This window comes from Cydia fagiglandana, chromosome 25 (assembly GCF_963556715.1).
Source record: "Cydia fagiglandana chromosome 25, ilCydFagi1.1, whole genome shotgun sequence".
Taxonomy (NCBI): domain Eukaryota; kingdom Metazoa; phylum Arthropoda; class Insecta; order Lepidoptera; family Tortricidae; genus Cydia; species Cydia fagiglandana.
In genome coordinates, this window is record NC_085956.1 from 2,156,072 (window position 1) to 2,174,539 (window position 18,468).

The 18,468-nt window shown below is 37.6% G+C and overlaps 2 protein-coding genes across 2 annotated transcripts in view; both read left to right on the forward strand.

The window, feature by feature from the left end:
• LOC134676908 (3-hydroxy-3-methylglutaryl-coenzyme A reductase) overlaps positions 1 to 18,468 on the forward strand; it is a 34,514-nt gene that overhangs the window by 11,578 nt on the left and 4,468 nt on the right. The window lies entirely within an intron of this gene.
• LOC134676789 (uncharacterized) lies at positions 13,199 to 17,142 on the forward strand. The gene is made up of 2 exons (XM_063535171.1): positions 13,199 to 15,827; positions 16,907 to 17,142. Exons 1-2 carry the CDS (start codon positions 13,199 to 13,201, stop codon positions 17,140 to 17,142), a joined length of 2,865 nt encoding a protein of 954 aa, XP_063391241.1.

Genomic DNA, 18,468 nt, shown 5'->3' on the forward strand with positions numbered 1-18,468 from the left:
GTTCATATCAACATTACGCTGGGCTACATATTGTTTTATTTGAGCCCATATATTTTCGATAGGGTTAAAATCTGGGTGATACGGAGGTAACCGCAGAACAGAATGACCATGTTCAGCCATTATTTTATCTATTGAATATTGAATATGTTCTGGTTTGTGTTTTGAGATAATTTCGTAAATATCGGGTTTGTTTAGTCGGGTGTTTACTGGAATGTTGCGAGTTTTCAACCAATCTATCATATCTTGTTTCCGGGTATTAGAATTTGGCATCTTTTCGGTATGTTTGTAGTGATATGGGGCATTATCAACTACTAGCACGGAGTTTTGCGGCAAATTTGGAATGAGCTGATTTTTAAGCCATTTCTCGTAGTTTTCGCTGTTCATCTCCTTATGATAATCTCCCGTTGTGTCCGTAGATTTGTACATAAGCAACGCACCGGGTATAAAACCATTTTCACTGCCGGCATGAGCTATAATAAGACGTTGCCCTTTGGAAATTGGTTTTTTAATCCCTGCGTTGCTCGAGTCTGACCAGCCTTTGCCATTAACGTGCGAGGTGTGTATTTACGATTCATCCATATACACTATTTCTTTTCCTTCTTCTCTACATTTTTTTATTTTAGATAAAAATTGTGTCCTTTTAAGTCGCACATCATGTTTTTCCATTAAAGTTTTTCGGTTATCTTTGGTTTTGCAATACCGAAATCCCAATTTTCGTAAAATTTTTCGTAGCGTGAACGTAGAACCCTTGAAATTTATCGCTTCTATTAATTTCAATCGCAAATTTTTCAAATTAGGGAGTTCTTTGAATCTATAATGAAAGTCATATACCATTCTCCTGATTACGTCGTAATCAAAACTATCTAAATTTAATAAATAATCTTTTTTCGGTCTCTTTCTCTGTGGCGTTTGAAAAGGCATAGATGGAGATTTTTGGTTGGCTTCGTTTAAAATTCTTTTTAAAGTACTTTTGGAAATGCCTGTTGCTTCTATCACCCGGTCTTGTAGTTTATTAAAATATTTACAATTATCGCTCTTCTTAAAAGTTGCCGCTTCCTTCGCAAAATATTTATATACATTATATACAATTTCCCGCGATTGACTATTTACAGATATACCCTTTTTGAAACGTGTCTCCATTAAAATCAATTTTTTTAAATATCTAATTAAATATTAACGAATATATTAATGGTGGTATTAACTGCTCTATATAGTTCAAGACGCGAAAAACGACTGCACTCTTTGGGTGTTGGACTGCCACTAATTCGTCAACCAAAGTAATTGAAACTGTCATTTTCTATTACACGATTACATCCGATTATAGCCGAGACCCGAAGGTTCTTCTAAGATCTCACGGACTGTATAATTCTTTCCATTTTATTTTGTCAATAAAAGTTTGATTGATTGATTCCTTTCCTACTAGTCCTTAATGTACTGGTCTGGTCTAAGCCAGTAAGGGTCCCAGTAAGGGCATTTATTTGTGTAATTATAATTTACCTGCCGCGTCGAATATTATCCTCTAGCCGCCCAGAGACCTATAAAAAGGTCTCCTGTTCCATTCTAATTTGAACTTTGTGTTGACAAAATAAAATTTTGTTTTGCTTGGCAAGGTTTGACGTATGGGCGGCTAGAGGTTATTTTACGAGCCCCGATGCAAGTTAGTTCATCTAGTCTAGTTCCACACAACAATTTTGTTTATTCTAATAAATTTTTCACCGCCTACAATATTTTCTGCTTGGCCTTAAGGTTGACTGGTAGAGAATGCCTCATGGCATTAAGTTCGCCTTTTGTACATTAAGTTATTCTTTTGTGCAATAAAGTTTTAAATAAATAAATAAATAAATACACGTGAACATATAATGACATTGTCTTCTAAAACAAACGTCACCCTATGCATTGCGCTATTATTACTATAGATTATAGATAGAGTTGTACAGTAGATTAGGGCCTTGAAGTATAGGTATAATGTTATAGACCGACCGTTTAAGAGCCCTTCAATGTCCACACTAGCGCCACAGCTAAATAATAGTGATTATTTAAATTTAACATAACAAAAGATATTGAAAAAAGGGGGCCGCTACGGACTGTATTGTGTATTTAAGTACCTTTTGAACAGAGGCGTAGCTAGAGGATATGGCGCCAGGGGCAGGCACCAAATTTGCGCCCCCCCCCCCCCCACACACACAAACGAAATGAACTACAAAAGGGTTACTTTTTTTTTAACTAAAATTTACTTTTAATTTAGACAATACAGTGTATATGTGTTATTTTAATACATCGACAGGCGTGGCTCACTCCGCGATGTCGTCGCTTTGCTACAGGCAGTTAAAAGTCCATCCGTTCGACCCCAATTTTGGGGTTTGCCATAAGCCGCGCGTGGCGCTGTCGCCACCTAGCGGCCATATCTGCGCTGATCGTGACAGACGCGTTTTGTTAGAGAGTGAGTCTTCTGTACCTAGTACTATTATTTATTCTGTGACATCGGTGGGTAACATATTTACGACCCACCTGATGGTAAGTGGTCACCGCATCAAATGGACGTCTACACTCCAAAAGAGTTACAAGCGCGTTGCCGACCATTTTAAAACTTATGCACTTTTTTGGAGATCTCCATACTGTAGCCTCTCGAGAAAAAGGAACTTAATCAATTTATTGTGGAATGAGCTCCCTTTTTTCGACAAATTTCCTCCCGACCACTGTGGAAGGAATTCCTCTTAAACCGCACAGTACGCGACCATTTAGGTTCTAGGGTGTGAGGATTTAAACACTCTGCCTATCCTAATACGGCGAGCGGTGCAGTGATGGCAAGCTGTCACCGTTGGCAACTAGGCAGCATGTCAAACAATTCTTCAGACAACAGCTCATTGTACTTACCTACGAGCGGTAGAGATCATCCTGTATACAGGGTGGCTAAAAAATAACTGTATTCCCGTTGCCAGGGAGGTTCTGGGATTATAATGAGCAACTTTTACTATGGGACCAACCCCTCAGTCGCGAAAAAAAATTTGGCTGGTTCATACATTTTGGTTGGTCCATTTTCTATGGGAGGGTAAACTTTTTTTTTTGAGATTTCGGGGTTGGTCCCGTAGTAAAAGTTGCTCAGTATAATCCCAAAACCTCCCTGGCAACGGGAATGTAGTTATTTTTAACCAGCCTATATAGGAATCCCCGTACCTACTGTCGTCCGATAGACAACATGTCACAGATATGCAGCAGCAGCTATTGGAGTAGGTTCCGTCTACTACGGCTCATATATATGCGCCTGCCGGACAAAGGGCTAGGGATCCATTTGCATAGGTAGTCTCTTGGACTGTCCATAAAATGGTAACTTCCCGACAGGAGACCCCTGAGGGAAAAGACGCGCTAACACGGAACACAGCTCTGAACTCTCTGAAGCACTCGGCCCGCTCGCCTTATAAAATGAAAGCATAGCAACTCCTACCGAATATCCCTCTGCTTGATAGAAGTTTCTGGCATAGAGTATTCGCACTGAAGGATGGTGGGCGGTAGGGCGCTACCGTCGTCTTTTAAGGTCGAGTTCTAGGCAAAAAAGAGTACCTAAAAGATCGGCTTTCTCTTTGCTTTTCTGAGCTGTGGGCCAGATTACCAGGATGAGAGGTAGTCTTTTGCCCATTTTGGCGCCCCCCCCTTGGACGGCGCCCGGGGCACTTGCCCCCTCCAACCCCCCCCTAGTTACGCCTCTGCTTTTGAATACATCAGACTAGTTTTTATGTTTCTGGATTCGTCAATCTATGCGTCCAAAGTTAAAACGGCCGTTTTTGTTTTGAGTTCCTAGATCCCCTTTTTTCAATATCTTTCGTGAAATTTAAACAATCACGATTATTTAGCCGTGGCGCTAGTGTGCACGTTGAAGGGCTCTTAAATGAGTCCTCGCCTGCGCGGTACGGGGGCGACGGGGTGGGACGACTAAGGGCGGCGGGGAAGGTGCGAGCGCACACAGGCGAAAAATCAATAAAAGTCGGACAAAACCTAAACATTCAGGATTATTATAGAAATCGTATTAATGCAGGTTTGCCAACTAATAAAAACAAAATTACAATTATATTATGACATTTTATTAAATTTTGATCATAATATCTTCTTCTAAAAGCGAAGCTATAAGTATGTTTAACTCATGTAAGTGAATTGTAATATTCTTATGAGTAATAAATTTCTTTAAACCTAAGCTTCTTGGGAAGCGACTTTTTACCACCCAAGTTTCTTAGTCCTGTTATATAAGGATCGGAAGACACTAAAAGTCTCTTGAAAGTGTCTTCCATAGCCATTTGCCTAAAAAAAATGTCGCTTAGTCACATTTTTGATTAAACTAGTCATCGATTAAAATGAAAATTTTGTTAAAATGTCGCGTAAGGTCGCATAAAATAATGGTTGTATGTTAAAACCCAAGTTCTGTAGTTTCTAAAATTGATAATATCAAAACCGGATCTATCAGGAAGTTGTACTTTTCTCCTTGGTGAAGTTGAACAATGTGCAAAAAATACAAGACATTACACTTATTTTTTTTTTATAATAAACAAGCAAGCATAGCTATCAAAAGTAACTATTAGTAATTAGGTTATTACCTTCTGGAAGGGTATCCATCATTAAATCACAACTTTCTGAAAGCAAACGATAAATAAGTAAGCACATAAGTAACACTTCGCAGAGCACTAAAATATTCGCCTTTGAACAAGTCGAACTTTGGAATGAGAACGTGTCGCGTAGATGACTCTAACATGAAAATGATTATGCGAGTAGCGTGCACTGTTTATTGGACTACCCGCTAAGATTGGTTTTTGCCTGTTGGGGCTACTTAGAAGTTTTTTGGTTTTGTCCGACTTTTATTGATTTTTCGCCTGTGTGGAGCGGTAGGCGTACACCCGCCCGTACACTTCCCCGCCACCCTTAGTCGTCCCACCCCGTCGCCCCCGTACCGCGCAGGCGAGGACTCATTTAAACGGTCGGTCTATAACGTATAGTACATTATATACTTCAAAGCCCTAATCTACTGTACAACTTTGTATAGTGGGTCAATGATCACTCAGGGACGCCGTGTTCTCATAGATACAAGCAGCAAGACTCCTAACTGTATATTGGTGAACATCGCTGGACCTTATTACAATAGGCATAAGGTCCACCGATGTACGGTTAACAGTGAGCGATGGTACCAAACCGGTTGTGACTTGCCCAATGTGTGAGTTTGCTAAACATTTGTGGCCTATTTGCTGACTGACATAGTTCCATTCATGGCTACGCCAGAGAGTAGCGAATTATCTATTTATTTAAACTTTATTGCACAAAAGAATATCTTAATGTACAAAAGGCGAACTTAATGCCATGAGGCATTTTCTACCAGTCAACCTTAAGGCCAAGCAGAAAATATTGTAGGCGGTGCATTAGAAAAGCAAAAGAGAACTTATCTAGAAAGAAAATGAAAGATGATGATGATGATATAATATACATATACCTAATCATACATACATATACAATATATAGATATTGTACGACTTGTCAGACAGATACTTAATTCTTCTTTGAACTGCCAGCAAAGAAATCACGCACAGATTTTTTAAAAGCAATTATATGAGAGCGATAACCTTCATCACTTACAGCAGTATTTTTCAAACTGTGGGTCGCGACCCTCTGGAGGGGTCACGAAGCCTCTGCCAGCCTTAAAACAATACATAAGGGAAACATTTTGTTCGTACTAAGGGGGTCGCGTCATGAAAAAGTTTAATAAATCTGACAGATCTTTTTTATGACGCGAATCCTTACCGTAAGTCAAGTGTAAAAATATGGGTGCATATACAACTTACTTATAAATTTTAAATAAATACATTTATGTCCCATAGTTCTTAATTCCCTGACATAAGAGCTATGTGACATATTTTTGAGTATGATGAGCGGACATCGTACATTTTATAGCATTTTCGGTGCAGCGGAGTTATAACAATTTCAAACCTAATGATTAATTAGAGTTAATTACGTTAATATTAACCTCAATTTACCATTTCAGTGGAATTATCTACAGTGAGTAAATCTAATACGGGCGATAAATTAAATCGGACATAGTATGAATCATTAGTGTAATCATGAAGTAAAAGGTTTTTTTGAGTTGCAGTTCATTACGACCCCATAATTAATTTTTTTTAAATTTCTCAGCAGCAATGTACTGTAAACATGGTTGCGGTACCGAAATGTCAAATGTTAATTAGCAATACAACAATAGCATTTACAAACTTACCTATCTGGAGGAACATTCACAATACATGTTAGCATTACACTGCTTTTAATGTTTTGTAGTTATTTTGGTAGGTAAAAGTACTAGTAGGCGTGTTAAAAGATATTAAATCTTATTTATTTATCATGTTTATCAACAAGAAACTGACTTCATTTTAATCAGTCACGATGACAGCACTTGACGTGATGATTTCTAATCTGAGCAATAGACAAGCACCTTTGATAGCATACCCTTTTTGAAAATTCATCTAATATCAGTATCTCATAGAAAGTACTCTCTTTTCTAAGTGATTATTGTGTATTCATTTCGTATTTAATTTGCCTGTTTTTTTATACCAGGATGGCGGAAAATTAAGCATACGGCCCGCCTAATAGTTGTACAGTTATTACCAAAATTATTTCGAGAATTAACTAAACCGTCTAAACACCACACAACTTGGTTGGTACATTGTGTGAAAACGTGGCAAACTCTTTGGTGGAATTGCAAGTTTCTTATTTTATTTCAACTCTGATTTGACAATGTCAGTCGTTCGATTCAAAAGTAATCGTATGTTACAAAAATGCCTCGTTTAACAACTTTTACTGCTCCTAAATTAATGGACATGATTTTAATTTACGGTGAAACACTACAAAATGGTCATCGAACGCTAGCTGTGTACAGAGAGCGATTCCCTCATCGGGTTGTACCAAGAAACGCTCAAGTAATTGTAAACGCGATACAGCGAGCTCGCGAAGGATTGCCCGTAACTGGAAGGGTGGAGGGGGCAAAACTAAACTCAGGTTTCTCAGAATTTGTATTGTTGTAGGGTACATCGCCAATTATTAGCCAGTTTTCAATTACTGGCCACCTATACTAAAATGAATTCTGTGTATCAGTGTTGGGCAAAAAGTAATTGAATTACTAATTAACAATTGCAATTACAAAATGTAATTCCAACAAATAATTTCCATTACATGTGGAAAGTAATTAAAATTTTAATTACTAATTACAATTGCAAAATGTAATTAGTAATTAAATTATTAATTACATTTTGTAATTGAAATTTGTAATTTAATTACTTTTTTGAATTAAAATTACTTTTATAGAATGCAAGTTTTTGATCATCTTTATTTCCAAAATCAGATGAACATTTTGAATGGTTTTAAATTTGACTAAGCAACATTGTCAATGTTAACTTTGGTTGATTTGGTTGGACTGTAGCAAAGGGAGGGCTGGGAGTTAGAATTTTTTTCTGATTAAGTGGTGTCATTATGATACTATTTTTAAATGATTGTAATGTGTAGATCACGTCAAAATAAGCATCTTTTACTGGAAAAACTTTTCTCTAAAATAAAAAATGGCTGAGTTAGACGCCTCCAAAGATTGATGTTTTTAAAGGGAGCTGGGACTTAGAAAATTTTCATCGCGAGTGGTGTCATTATGACATATATTTTAAATGATTGTAACGTATAGAACACGTTAAAATAGGCTACTTTTACTTGAAAAACTTTTTTCTAAAATTGAAAATAGCGGACTGTATCAAAGGGGGGCCGTTTCTGGGACTTAGAATTTTTTTCGAGAAAATGAAAAAAACAGGGGTTTTAAAACAGTTCTTAATAAAATTTTAGAAAAAAGTTTTTCAAGTAAAAGTAGCTTATTTTGACGTGTTCTATAACAATCATTTAAATATATGTCATAATGACACCACTCGCGATGAAAATTTTCTAAGTCCCAGCTCCCTTTAAAAACATCAATCTTTGGAGGCGTCTAACTCAGCCATTTTTTATTTTAGAGAAAAGTTTTTTCAGTATTAGATGCTTATTTTGACGTGATCTACACATTACAATCATTTAAAAATAGTGTCATAATGACACCACTTTGTCAAAAAAAATTCTAAGTCACAGCCCCCCCTTTGCTACAGTCCAACCCGAAAGGCACCTTAGGTCGGCGCTTACGTCATTATTAGCGGCGCCCCAATACTAATGCGGTGCTACGCGACGTAAGCGCCAACCGCCATATTCAACGTGGTTTGTCACATAGTACCCTGTAAAGGTATGATTCCAGGGATAAAAAATATGTTATAACGTTATCCAGCGTATAATGGAATTTATGGAATTCATAAAAGTTTTTTACTCCAAGTAAATTTGTTCATATTTGCATATTATTAAAAAGGTAAATGAAAAGTAATTGAGTAATTTAATTACTAATTAATGTAATTACAATTGCAAATTACACAGAAAATTTAATTACATGTAATTAAATTTTATGTAATTCAATTACATTGTAATTCAATTACATGTAATTAAATTAGTAATTAAATTACACGAGTAATTAATTACGCCCAACACTGCTGTGTATAGGTGAATAGAACTCATTTTTGTAAGAGGCGGCCAGTTATTGAACGAGTGGGTTGTAGATAAATTTCAGTTACTGGCCATTTTCCTTATACTGAAAATGAGTTTTATTTATCTGTAAATAGAATTCATTTTTGGAATAGGTGGCCAGTAATTGAAAACTGGCTAATAATTGGATTTTCGTACCTTATATACTAAAATGAACTTTGTTCACCTATAAATAGAAATCAAATTAAGTGGCCAGTAATTGGGGGGTGGCTAGTAATTGGCGATGTACCCTAAATTGTGTTTTTTAGTTTTCTTTTTTAGTTGGTTTTCTTTAGGTAAGTATTTCAGCAACTTCAGTACATTTCAGTTGTAATTTCAATGGGTCGTTATTAAAATAAATGATTGCTTTTAATAAGATTTTTTCATGTAATTTGATTTTAAACTAGGTAGTAATTTCGTCAGATAAAAAACATCATACTTATTTATTATTTACCCACTCATGACCGTTAATGACATTACATACGCAATAGGAGTTTTTGAAAGTAACTGTCAACGAGCGTTTAACGTGAGTGTGTTTGCATTACATTGCGGGCTGAATTATTTTGTATGAACAAAATTATTGTTGCAACTTTAAGTAAATGTTATCTAATTACCTTTACTTTGTCCTATACTAACCACCGTTAAGAGATTCACCCGTATTAGATTTACTCACTGTATAGCTATAATAATGTTTAGAATATTTACGATATCTGAGCGTTTTCCAAAAAAAGTGTACATTTCATTCATGTCTTCAAAATATCGACTTCTTGGGCTCATTTTACTCAGAATCATTTGTACATACACGCCTCATACATGAAAAAATGTGTCCAAAAATTTTGTATGAATGTGACGATCTGGAAAGGAAATTTTTGGACACATTTTTTTTATGTATGAGGCGTGAACGTGAAACGTGAATGCACAAATGATTCTGAGTAAAATGAGCCCAAGAAGTCAATATTTAGAAAGACTTGAATGAAATGTACACTTTTTTGGAAAACGCTCATCTGTGATCTGATGATGAGTGCAGCTGCAGCCATATTTTTATTTTACTCTTGTCTGTACAAAATGTTTCGCTTTTCTATTTACTTGCTTTATGGCTGGTAGAGGTTGGTATGGTAGCCTAGCGGTAAGAGCGTGCGACTTTTAATCCGAAGGTCGCGGGTTCAAAGCCGGCTCGTCGACCAATACAATGCGTTTTTCGGAACTAATGGATCAAAAAATTTAAAATTCTCAAACATGATTGCCGCAATTCCGGGCACAGCCGCCTCGCTCGCACTTACGTTCAGTAAGAGCGAGAGAAAAACCTGAACCTAAACTGAACCTAGATAATATACGTGAAGTATGTTTAAGGGTGGTATTCTACCTGTCCGATTTCTTTGTCCAGTATTTCGTCTCACATTGTGCTTAATGAGAGAGTGAGACGCAATGACATTGGACCAGTATATTGGACAGATGGAATACCACAATAACGCGGAAATACTTTCACGTGTGACCTTGTTGGACCGGTTGCTTCTCAATTTAGCCGGTTTTCATGTAAAGTCACTTTTCCTTTTAAGAGGCTGTTAATAGGTACCTAAAACGCCGCACTGTGTATATACTTGGTCAAGCAGATCTTGTCAGTAGAAAAAGGCGGCAAATTTAAAAAATGTAGGCGCGAAGGTATATCGTCCCATAAGAAATTTGAATTTCGCGCCTTTTTTACTGACAAGATTTGCTTGACCGTCTATACAGTATCGGAGTAAAGGGGTATCCAGACGGCACTGACGAAATCAGTCGATTTGTTCAGAAAAATAATTGGGCAGTCTCATCTAGCGTCCACACGTACACAAATTAAATCACCAATTTGCATTCTACTATCAAAATTGGCATTTTTGTGTCCGCACCTGCTGATGTGATCGGGGAATCAAATGGTATTTGCGTCCGCACGGCCCTGTTCGATCGGAGAATTTCATCAGATTGGCGAAAAATTGTCTCGTCTGGATACAGCTTAACACGTTCACTGCGGCTCAAAATATTGCTAACTTTCAACTAGTGCTGTAAGAGGTCTTTACGCCTTAACTGTACCATTTCACCGGTGCGGTTAGGGGCTTTAAGACCACTCAAGAAACAAGAATATTAAAATCCTTTTTTTCTCATGAAATTCACAGATTTGTGAATGATATTTATATAATGCTGTTGCTAAAGGACTGTTTTGTCTTGTTTTGGCTTCGCCCGAAGTTCTGATGTCAAAATATGGAATAATCACTAAAAATAATTAGGAGGCCTTTAGACCTCTTACAGCACTGAATTTGAGGTACATTTGTATGTACTTCTAGTGATGTTCCTAATAAAAATGCATTTTACCGATAAATCAAATAACTTTATTATATAATGTAAGTGAATCACATATGACTGTTATAGAACCATTTAAGACACAGAGGCTTGTTACAATCACGGCAGTAAGATTTAATTTCTACTAAACTGCAAAACGTAATTCAAGACCAAAAAAGTAATAAATGTTGCCACTTTTTTACTAGCGCGTCTTGTATTTATGTACAAATAAGTAAATAAAAGTACTTTTTTAAATAGTTGAAGTAAAATTACTAATGAATAAATTATCTTAGCGTGATTATTTATCAAAATCAATTTACAATTTTATAAACAAATTATTGCAATTGGCAACATTGTCTTACTTTTTTTGGTCTTGAATTACGTTTTGCAGTATAGAAGACGGCTCACTTAGTTACTACTGTGTTCGCTTTTGCAGTAACTTTTTGGTAAACTCGGCGATATTTTGGCACAGAGGTTGCGTCTTGCACTTCATTCTGATTCTGTGCTAATTGTAGAATCCTCCGACATCTCTTGTTTACACTCGCGACCAATGATTCATCACATTCGATACTTATTGTTAATATCACTCACTGACCAACAGCACTTCTTGGGTATTTAACCTAAACACTGAACACAATTGACGCTTACTACTTAGAATGTACGTATTTTGTCTCACGAGCAAATGCAATACATTACGTAGGTACATAATTGCTCATCGACTCGTGCACATCACTGGGTCATAGTTCGATTATCATAGACACAGACAGGTGCGGGAGGGGGCGGATAAGCCCGTACTACCTATATGAGGTCTTTAGACCCCCTATTCGCACTGGACGCACACTTTTCACTCTCAGTGCGATGAGAGGCCTTAAGACCTCCTGCGTATTTTAAAGTATCAGAAAATTTTACGTTATAATAGAAATCGAACCATATATTGGACTCTTTTCTACCTATACAATTCTATAAGCTACGAGGTCCGCACCAGAGCGAAACCACAATATTTTTGCCCGCACAGCCCGGGAGTACTAGCAGGGGGTCTTTAGACCTTCTATCGCAGTGAACGTGTTAAACAATGATAAAAGGCACGTATTTAACCTGTCAACTAATTAATCGCTTTTAGTAGTTTAAAAAAAATTAAATGGGTACTAAAATTTAGAGATGCAACGGATAGTTGTTTGTACCATCGGCCGAATATTCGGCCAGCGGAACTATACCTACATTTCGGTTTTTCAGGTGCGTATTCTGCAGGTTTGACCTATTTCCTAGTAAACGTTCGCGCGGACTCATTTCTAGGTTCGAAATGAGTGCGCGTGCCGGTCAGTGATTAAATTGTTTTTAAAGTAATAAACAAGTGCGATTATGACCGTGTCTGTTTCTTAAATCGAATTTGTTTACTCCGAAATCAAGCAATGTTACTATCCGGTATCCGGCCGGATAGTAGATCACTATCCGGTATCCGGCCGGATAGTAAAATGATGGCCGGATACCGGATAGTAACCGGATATCCGGTGCATCTCTACTAAAATTAATAGATTGGCAACAAAAGAGAGACTTAAAATATATCAGTATGAGACAGCATTTTAATGCCGTTACAGCTTTTGTTTATTTTTAGACAGGTACGGTCGCCATCAGATATATCGGAGCCGCCAAGGTATTCACAATATCTGAACACGCACTCTAACGCCTTGACAATAGAGGCGTGTTCAGATATTTGTGAGCACCTTGGCCGCTCCGATATATCTGATGGCGACTGTACCAAATATTCATTTGGCAACTGAATTATTATATTAGAGACTATTTACGAAGTACATTTTAAACAGAAAGCGGCTATATATTAATTTAAAAAAAATTTAGTTCTTTTAAAATATTTTGTTTGGTCACTACACGGTCAACCTAACACGCTCCTCCTCGCTTCGCTCGTCGTCGCACCTATCTTTTGACTCTTGCAGAACACCGTGATACTTAACTATTGAAATTAGTAATTAAAAATTTAAAGAACTAATGGTATAATAGCCATTAGGTGTTTCATGATTAGAAATTTCGACTATAAGTATAGGTACTATTGCGGTATGCGCTTTTTAGGGTTCCGTACCTGACATGGAACGCATCCTTAAGTGGCCCCCGCCGCCGCCGCCGGCTGGAGGTCTCCCCGCGCTTCCAGCCGTCACTGTCAAACACTGTCTTAAATAATGTGCTTGTTAATACATCCCAATAAAAAGATTATTAATACAGTTAGTATTATCATTTGATATTACATGGTGCCGAAACCCGAGAAAACCATCAAAATATGGCCGAAAACAAAACAGACGTCAATATAAAGCCGCCCAAACAATTAATCATAAACACCAGTGAAGATGTAGCAAAGGCGTGGAAGCTGTGGCTCCAACAATTCGAGTGGTATGCCATCGCTACAAACCTGGAAGGGAAAAAACCAACGGTGCAAGTGGCGGTATTCATGGCATGTATCGGACCTGACGCGGTGGTTATATACAATACGTTCAATCTTACAAGTGATGAGGAGTTACAATTACAAACGATTAAAGACAAATTTACAAATCACTTCACTCCAAAGATTAACGAATCATATGAAAGGTATATATTTAATACCATAGTACAAAAAGAGGGCCAACCATTTGACGAATTTCTCACAGAACTCAAAAGTAAAGTAAAAAACTGTGATTATGGTACCTTAGAGGACAGCCTCATTCGTGATAGAATTGTAGTAGGAGTAAGGAGCGACTCCCTTAGAGAGAAGTTGTTAGCTGAACAAGCCCTTACACTGCAAAAAACGATTGACCTCAGCCGCTCAGCGGAGCAAGTTAAAATGCAAGTAAAAACGATGAAGCAGGCTCCTACTGTAGATGCGGTTACCTGGAACAATAAAAACACAAATATTAAGAAAAAAGAAGACAACATCAATATGAATAATAAGAAAAAAGAAGATAAAAGTGAAGAGACATTTCATTGTGGTAGATGTGACACTATACATGCCCGGAGAAATTGTCCTGCTTTTAAGAAAATATGCCTGAGATGTAACCGAAGAAACCATCTCACCAAATGTTGTAAAATAAAAACGGTGGATTCACTTCTCCAGAATGATGAATATGATAGTGAAGACGGATTCATGGTGTCATCAATAGATACTGATGATGATGATGTTGGTAAAGAAGACTGGTATGAGCCATTAACCTTACCTAATGCAGTCACAGTGATGTTCAAACTTGATTCAGGCAGTCGGTGCAATGTTATTAGCCGAGAAATAATGTATAGAACAAAATCACACCTCAGTCCATCAACAACCAGATACCTGATATCCTTTTCAAAGCATAAGATGCAAGTCTTAGGTGAAGCCAAACTGATGACTATTAGTAAAGGACAGCAAAACCTGATTAAATACTATGTTGTTGATGAAAAAGTGACACCAGTTCTTGGCAGGAAAACATGTGAAAAGTTAAATTTAGTAAAGAGAATTGATGCTATTACAATAAATGATGACTTGTTTGAAGGAATTGGTTGCCTGAAACAGTACAAATATGATATTGATTTAGTAGACAATCCAAAGTTACCTATATGCCCGGCACGTAAAATTCCCCACACCATAAGACAAAAAGTAAAAGATGAGTTGGATAGCATGGTCGAACAGAAAATAATTAAACCTGTGACAAAGCCTACACCAGCTGTTTCACCTATGGTTGTGGTGAAGAAAAATGACAAAATAAGACTGTGCTTAGATCCCTCAGACATAAACAAAAATTTAAAAAGAAGACATTACCCACTTAATACTCTTGAAGAAATTGCTGCCAGAATTCATGGCTCGAAATGGTTCACACTGCTAGACTGTAGAAAAGGATTTTGGCAACTGCAAGTGACTCCCCGCACATCAGAGTATCTCACGTTTAGTACACCCTTTGGAAGATATTCTTGCTTAAGAATGCCCTTCGGCTTAGCATCAGCTCCAGAAGTCTTCCAGCAAGTTATGAGCTCACTCTTAGCGGACCTGGAAAATACAGAGGTGTCAATGGATGATGTACTTCTACATGCTGCCAGTAAAGACGAATTAGAGAAGACTACACAGAAAGTACTGGGAAAGTTTAAAAATGCAGGTCTTAAACTTAATAAAGAAAAGTGTGTATTCAGTACACAAGAAGTCAAATTTCTGGGCCACATAGTAACTAGCGAAGGCTTAAAGCCCGACCCGGAAAAAATAGAAACCATCACAAAAATCAAGAGACCAGAAAATATAAAAGAACTGCAACGGTTTCTAGGATTAATTACCTACTTGTCAAAATTCATAAAAAATATGGCAAACATTACCAGCCCCCTGAGACAATTATTACACAAAGATGTAGAATGGGTTTGGGATCAACCACAAGAAGAAGCGTTCACCAAATTAAAAGAGCTGTTAAAAAACCCACCTGTTCTGGGATTTTATGATCCTCGGGCACCAATTTTGCTGTCAGTTGATGCTAGTAGTTATGCCTGTGGTGGTGTAATGATCCAAAAAGAAAAGCCTATTGCTTACTGTGCTAAATCTTTCACTAAAACTGAACAGGGCTACAGTCAATTGGAAAAAGAGGCCAATGCAATCTTAGTGGCTTGTAAAAAATTTCATAACTATATCTGGGGCTGCAAGGACTTAACAATAGAATCTGATCATAAGCCTTTAGAAACAATTTTCAAAAAACCACTTACCAGTGCACCACCAAGACTGCAAAGAATGTTATACCAGATTTTGCCATATAATCCCAAAGTGACATATAAAAAAGGTTCAGAGATGTATGTAGCCGATACTTTGAGTCGAGATTGTGAGAAGCTAAACTGCGAAGATGTTAACTCAGAAAACTTGCAAATATGTGCTATTGTGCCATTTTCAAAAAACCGCAGAGAAGAAATCAAACAAGAAATTGAGAATAGCAGTGAGTTGAGAAACTTAAAACAAATTATACAAGATGGCTGGCCTGAAAAATGGGGCAATTACCAGATAACTTGAAAAAATACTGGCACTATAGAGAAACGCTCAGTGTATATAACGACCTCATTTTCAAAAACGACAGGGTACTAGTACCCACATCAATGGTATCACTAGTGATGAAACAATGCCACCTGGGTCACAAAGGTATTCAAGGCACAATACGGCTCGCCCGGGACAACGTATTTTGGCCAGGTATGACTACGGATTTAATCAATTACACGAAATCTTGTACAACATGTGCAAAAGTACAAAAAGATAATCCAATGGAGCCTATTGTTGTACAAACAGCATCAGAACGCCCTTGGAGTCTTGTGGCAACCGATTTATTTCATTTGAAAGGCAAAGACTATATAGTGATAGCAGATGGCTACTCAGGGTTCTTTGACCTTAAAGAACTGAAAAGAGTTACCAGCCTTGACATAATTGACAATCTGAAATCTTGGTTTGCGACATTTGGAATTCCAGATATACTATTGACTGATGGTGGTAAACAATATGACTGCCAAGAGTTTAGACAATTCAGAAAGGAATGGAACTTTGAACACAGAATATCAAGTCCACACTTTCCTCGCTCCAACGGATTAGCAGAACGCTATGTTCAAGAAGCTAAAAATTTAATGAAAAAATGTATGGAAGACAACACAGACTTACAATTAGCGTTACTGCATCACAGGAACACACCCCGACTAGATCTTGGGTCACCAGCACAAAGGATGTTTAATAGAAGGACTAAAACCTTACTTCCTACAAACAGTAAACTCTTTATACCAAAAATAATAAGAAATGTAACTAAACAATTGCAAAAAATTAAAGAAGAAGAAAAGAAATATGCAGACAGAGGAAAAAAGGTAAATAAAGAGTTTGTTAGTAATGAAAACGTGATGCTACGAAAAGGTCATCAAAACTGGGTTCCAGCAAAAATAGTGACAGAAGAAGGTCACCGAGCCTACAAAGTAGAGACTGATGATGGTGCAATTTATAAAAGAAACTCCTGGCACCTTAAACCAACAGCCAATTACACAGAGCTGGCCACAGAAGCTCCAGAGCTAGGAACAGAAGATCCAGACACTGCTGGACAGCCATCACCTACAGACCAGTCACCAGTCCCTGTAGTACAGCCTGTACAGCCGTCACCTATATCACCAGCCAAACCCACACTGACTGTGCAGAGTCCAGAACCACAGCGGCTGCTAACAGCTCCTCAACCTAGAAGTACCCGCAGTGGGCGGATAGTGATCCAGCCTGCTAGGTATCACTGAAAAGGAAAGATGACATGGAACGCATCCTTAAGTGGCCCCCGCCGCCGCCGCCGGCTGGAGGTCTCCCCGCGCTTCCAGCCGTCACTGTCAAACACTGTCTTAAATAATGTGCTTGTTAATACATCCCAATAAAAAGATTATTAATACAGTTAGTATTATCATTTGATATTACAGTACCCAAAGGGTAAAACGGGACCCTATTACTAAGACTTTGCTGTCCGTCCGTCCGTCCGTCTGACTGTCACCAGGCTGTATCTCACGAACCGTGATAGCTAGACAGTTGAAATTTTCACAGATAATGTATTTCTGTTGCCGCTATAAAAACAAATACTAAAAACAGAATAAAATAAAAATTTCAGTGGGGCTCCCATACAGCAAACGTGATTTTTGACCAAAGTTAAGCAACGTCGGGCGTGGTCAGTACTTGGATGGGTGACCGTTTTCTTTTTGCATTTTTTTCCGTTTTTTTTTGCTTTATGGTACGGAACCCTTCGTACGCGAGTCCGGCTCGCACTTGCCCGGTTTTTTAATAATATGATGCTTAATTTTGATATTAATGCACAGCCAAATTATATTATTATATGTCCAGTGAAAGTTCCTGTTTAATATTTTAGTTGTACGGTTAATAATTACCGAAATTAAATCATTGATTGTCTCCAAAATGTAGTCAATTAGAATATCGGTGTCTTTGAGAAAGTTACTTAACGCTCAGGGGGCCGATTTTTGAAATTCGACCACTCGATTTCGTGTATTTCGTTAAATGATATCTCCACTACTAGGCGTTTAAATTCTACTAATAGAATTGAAATCGAGTGGTCAATACCACTAGATTCCAAGTTTCGATCGCTCGTATTTCAAAAATTAGCATTTCGTCGTTTTCCACCGATTTTCGAGTGACGAAATCGAGTGAACGAAATTCAAAAATCGGCCCCCAGGAATGCACCCTTGATATAAACGGAGTTAAAAAACACGGTGTATGACGTAGGTACTAATTTATACATTTCAGCCATTATACACGTACCTATGTAAACATAGACTTCAAAACAACTATGTAGACTTTGTTGTTTCATATGAAGGTATTGTTAAAGGTTCGCCTTGAATTGGTAAATACGAGCGAAACTGCAAAATTCACTTTCTACTGTTTTGCAACTGAGCGTGCTTGTATTTCATAGGTTAGTTCAAGTTTTAGATAAAAGTCCTGCTCTTTTCAAGTTCGATATCTGGGAGACTGAGCTTTGCCCGGAAAACTTAAAAAAACTCAAATTTCCCAGATAGAACATAGATATAACTAAATCGTTTTGTCGCCCTCGAAAACCCCCGTATAGC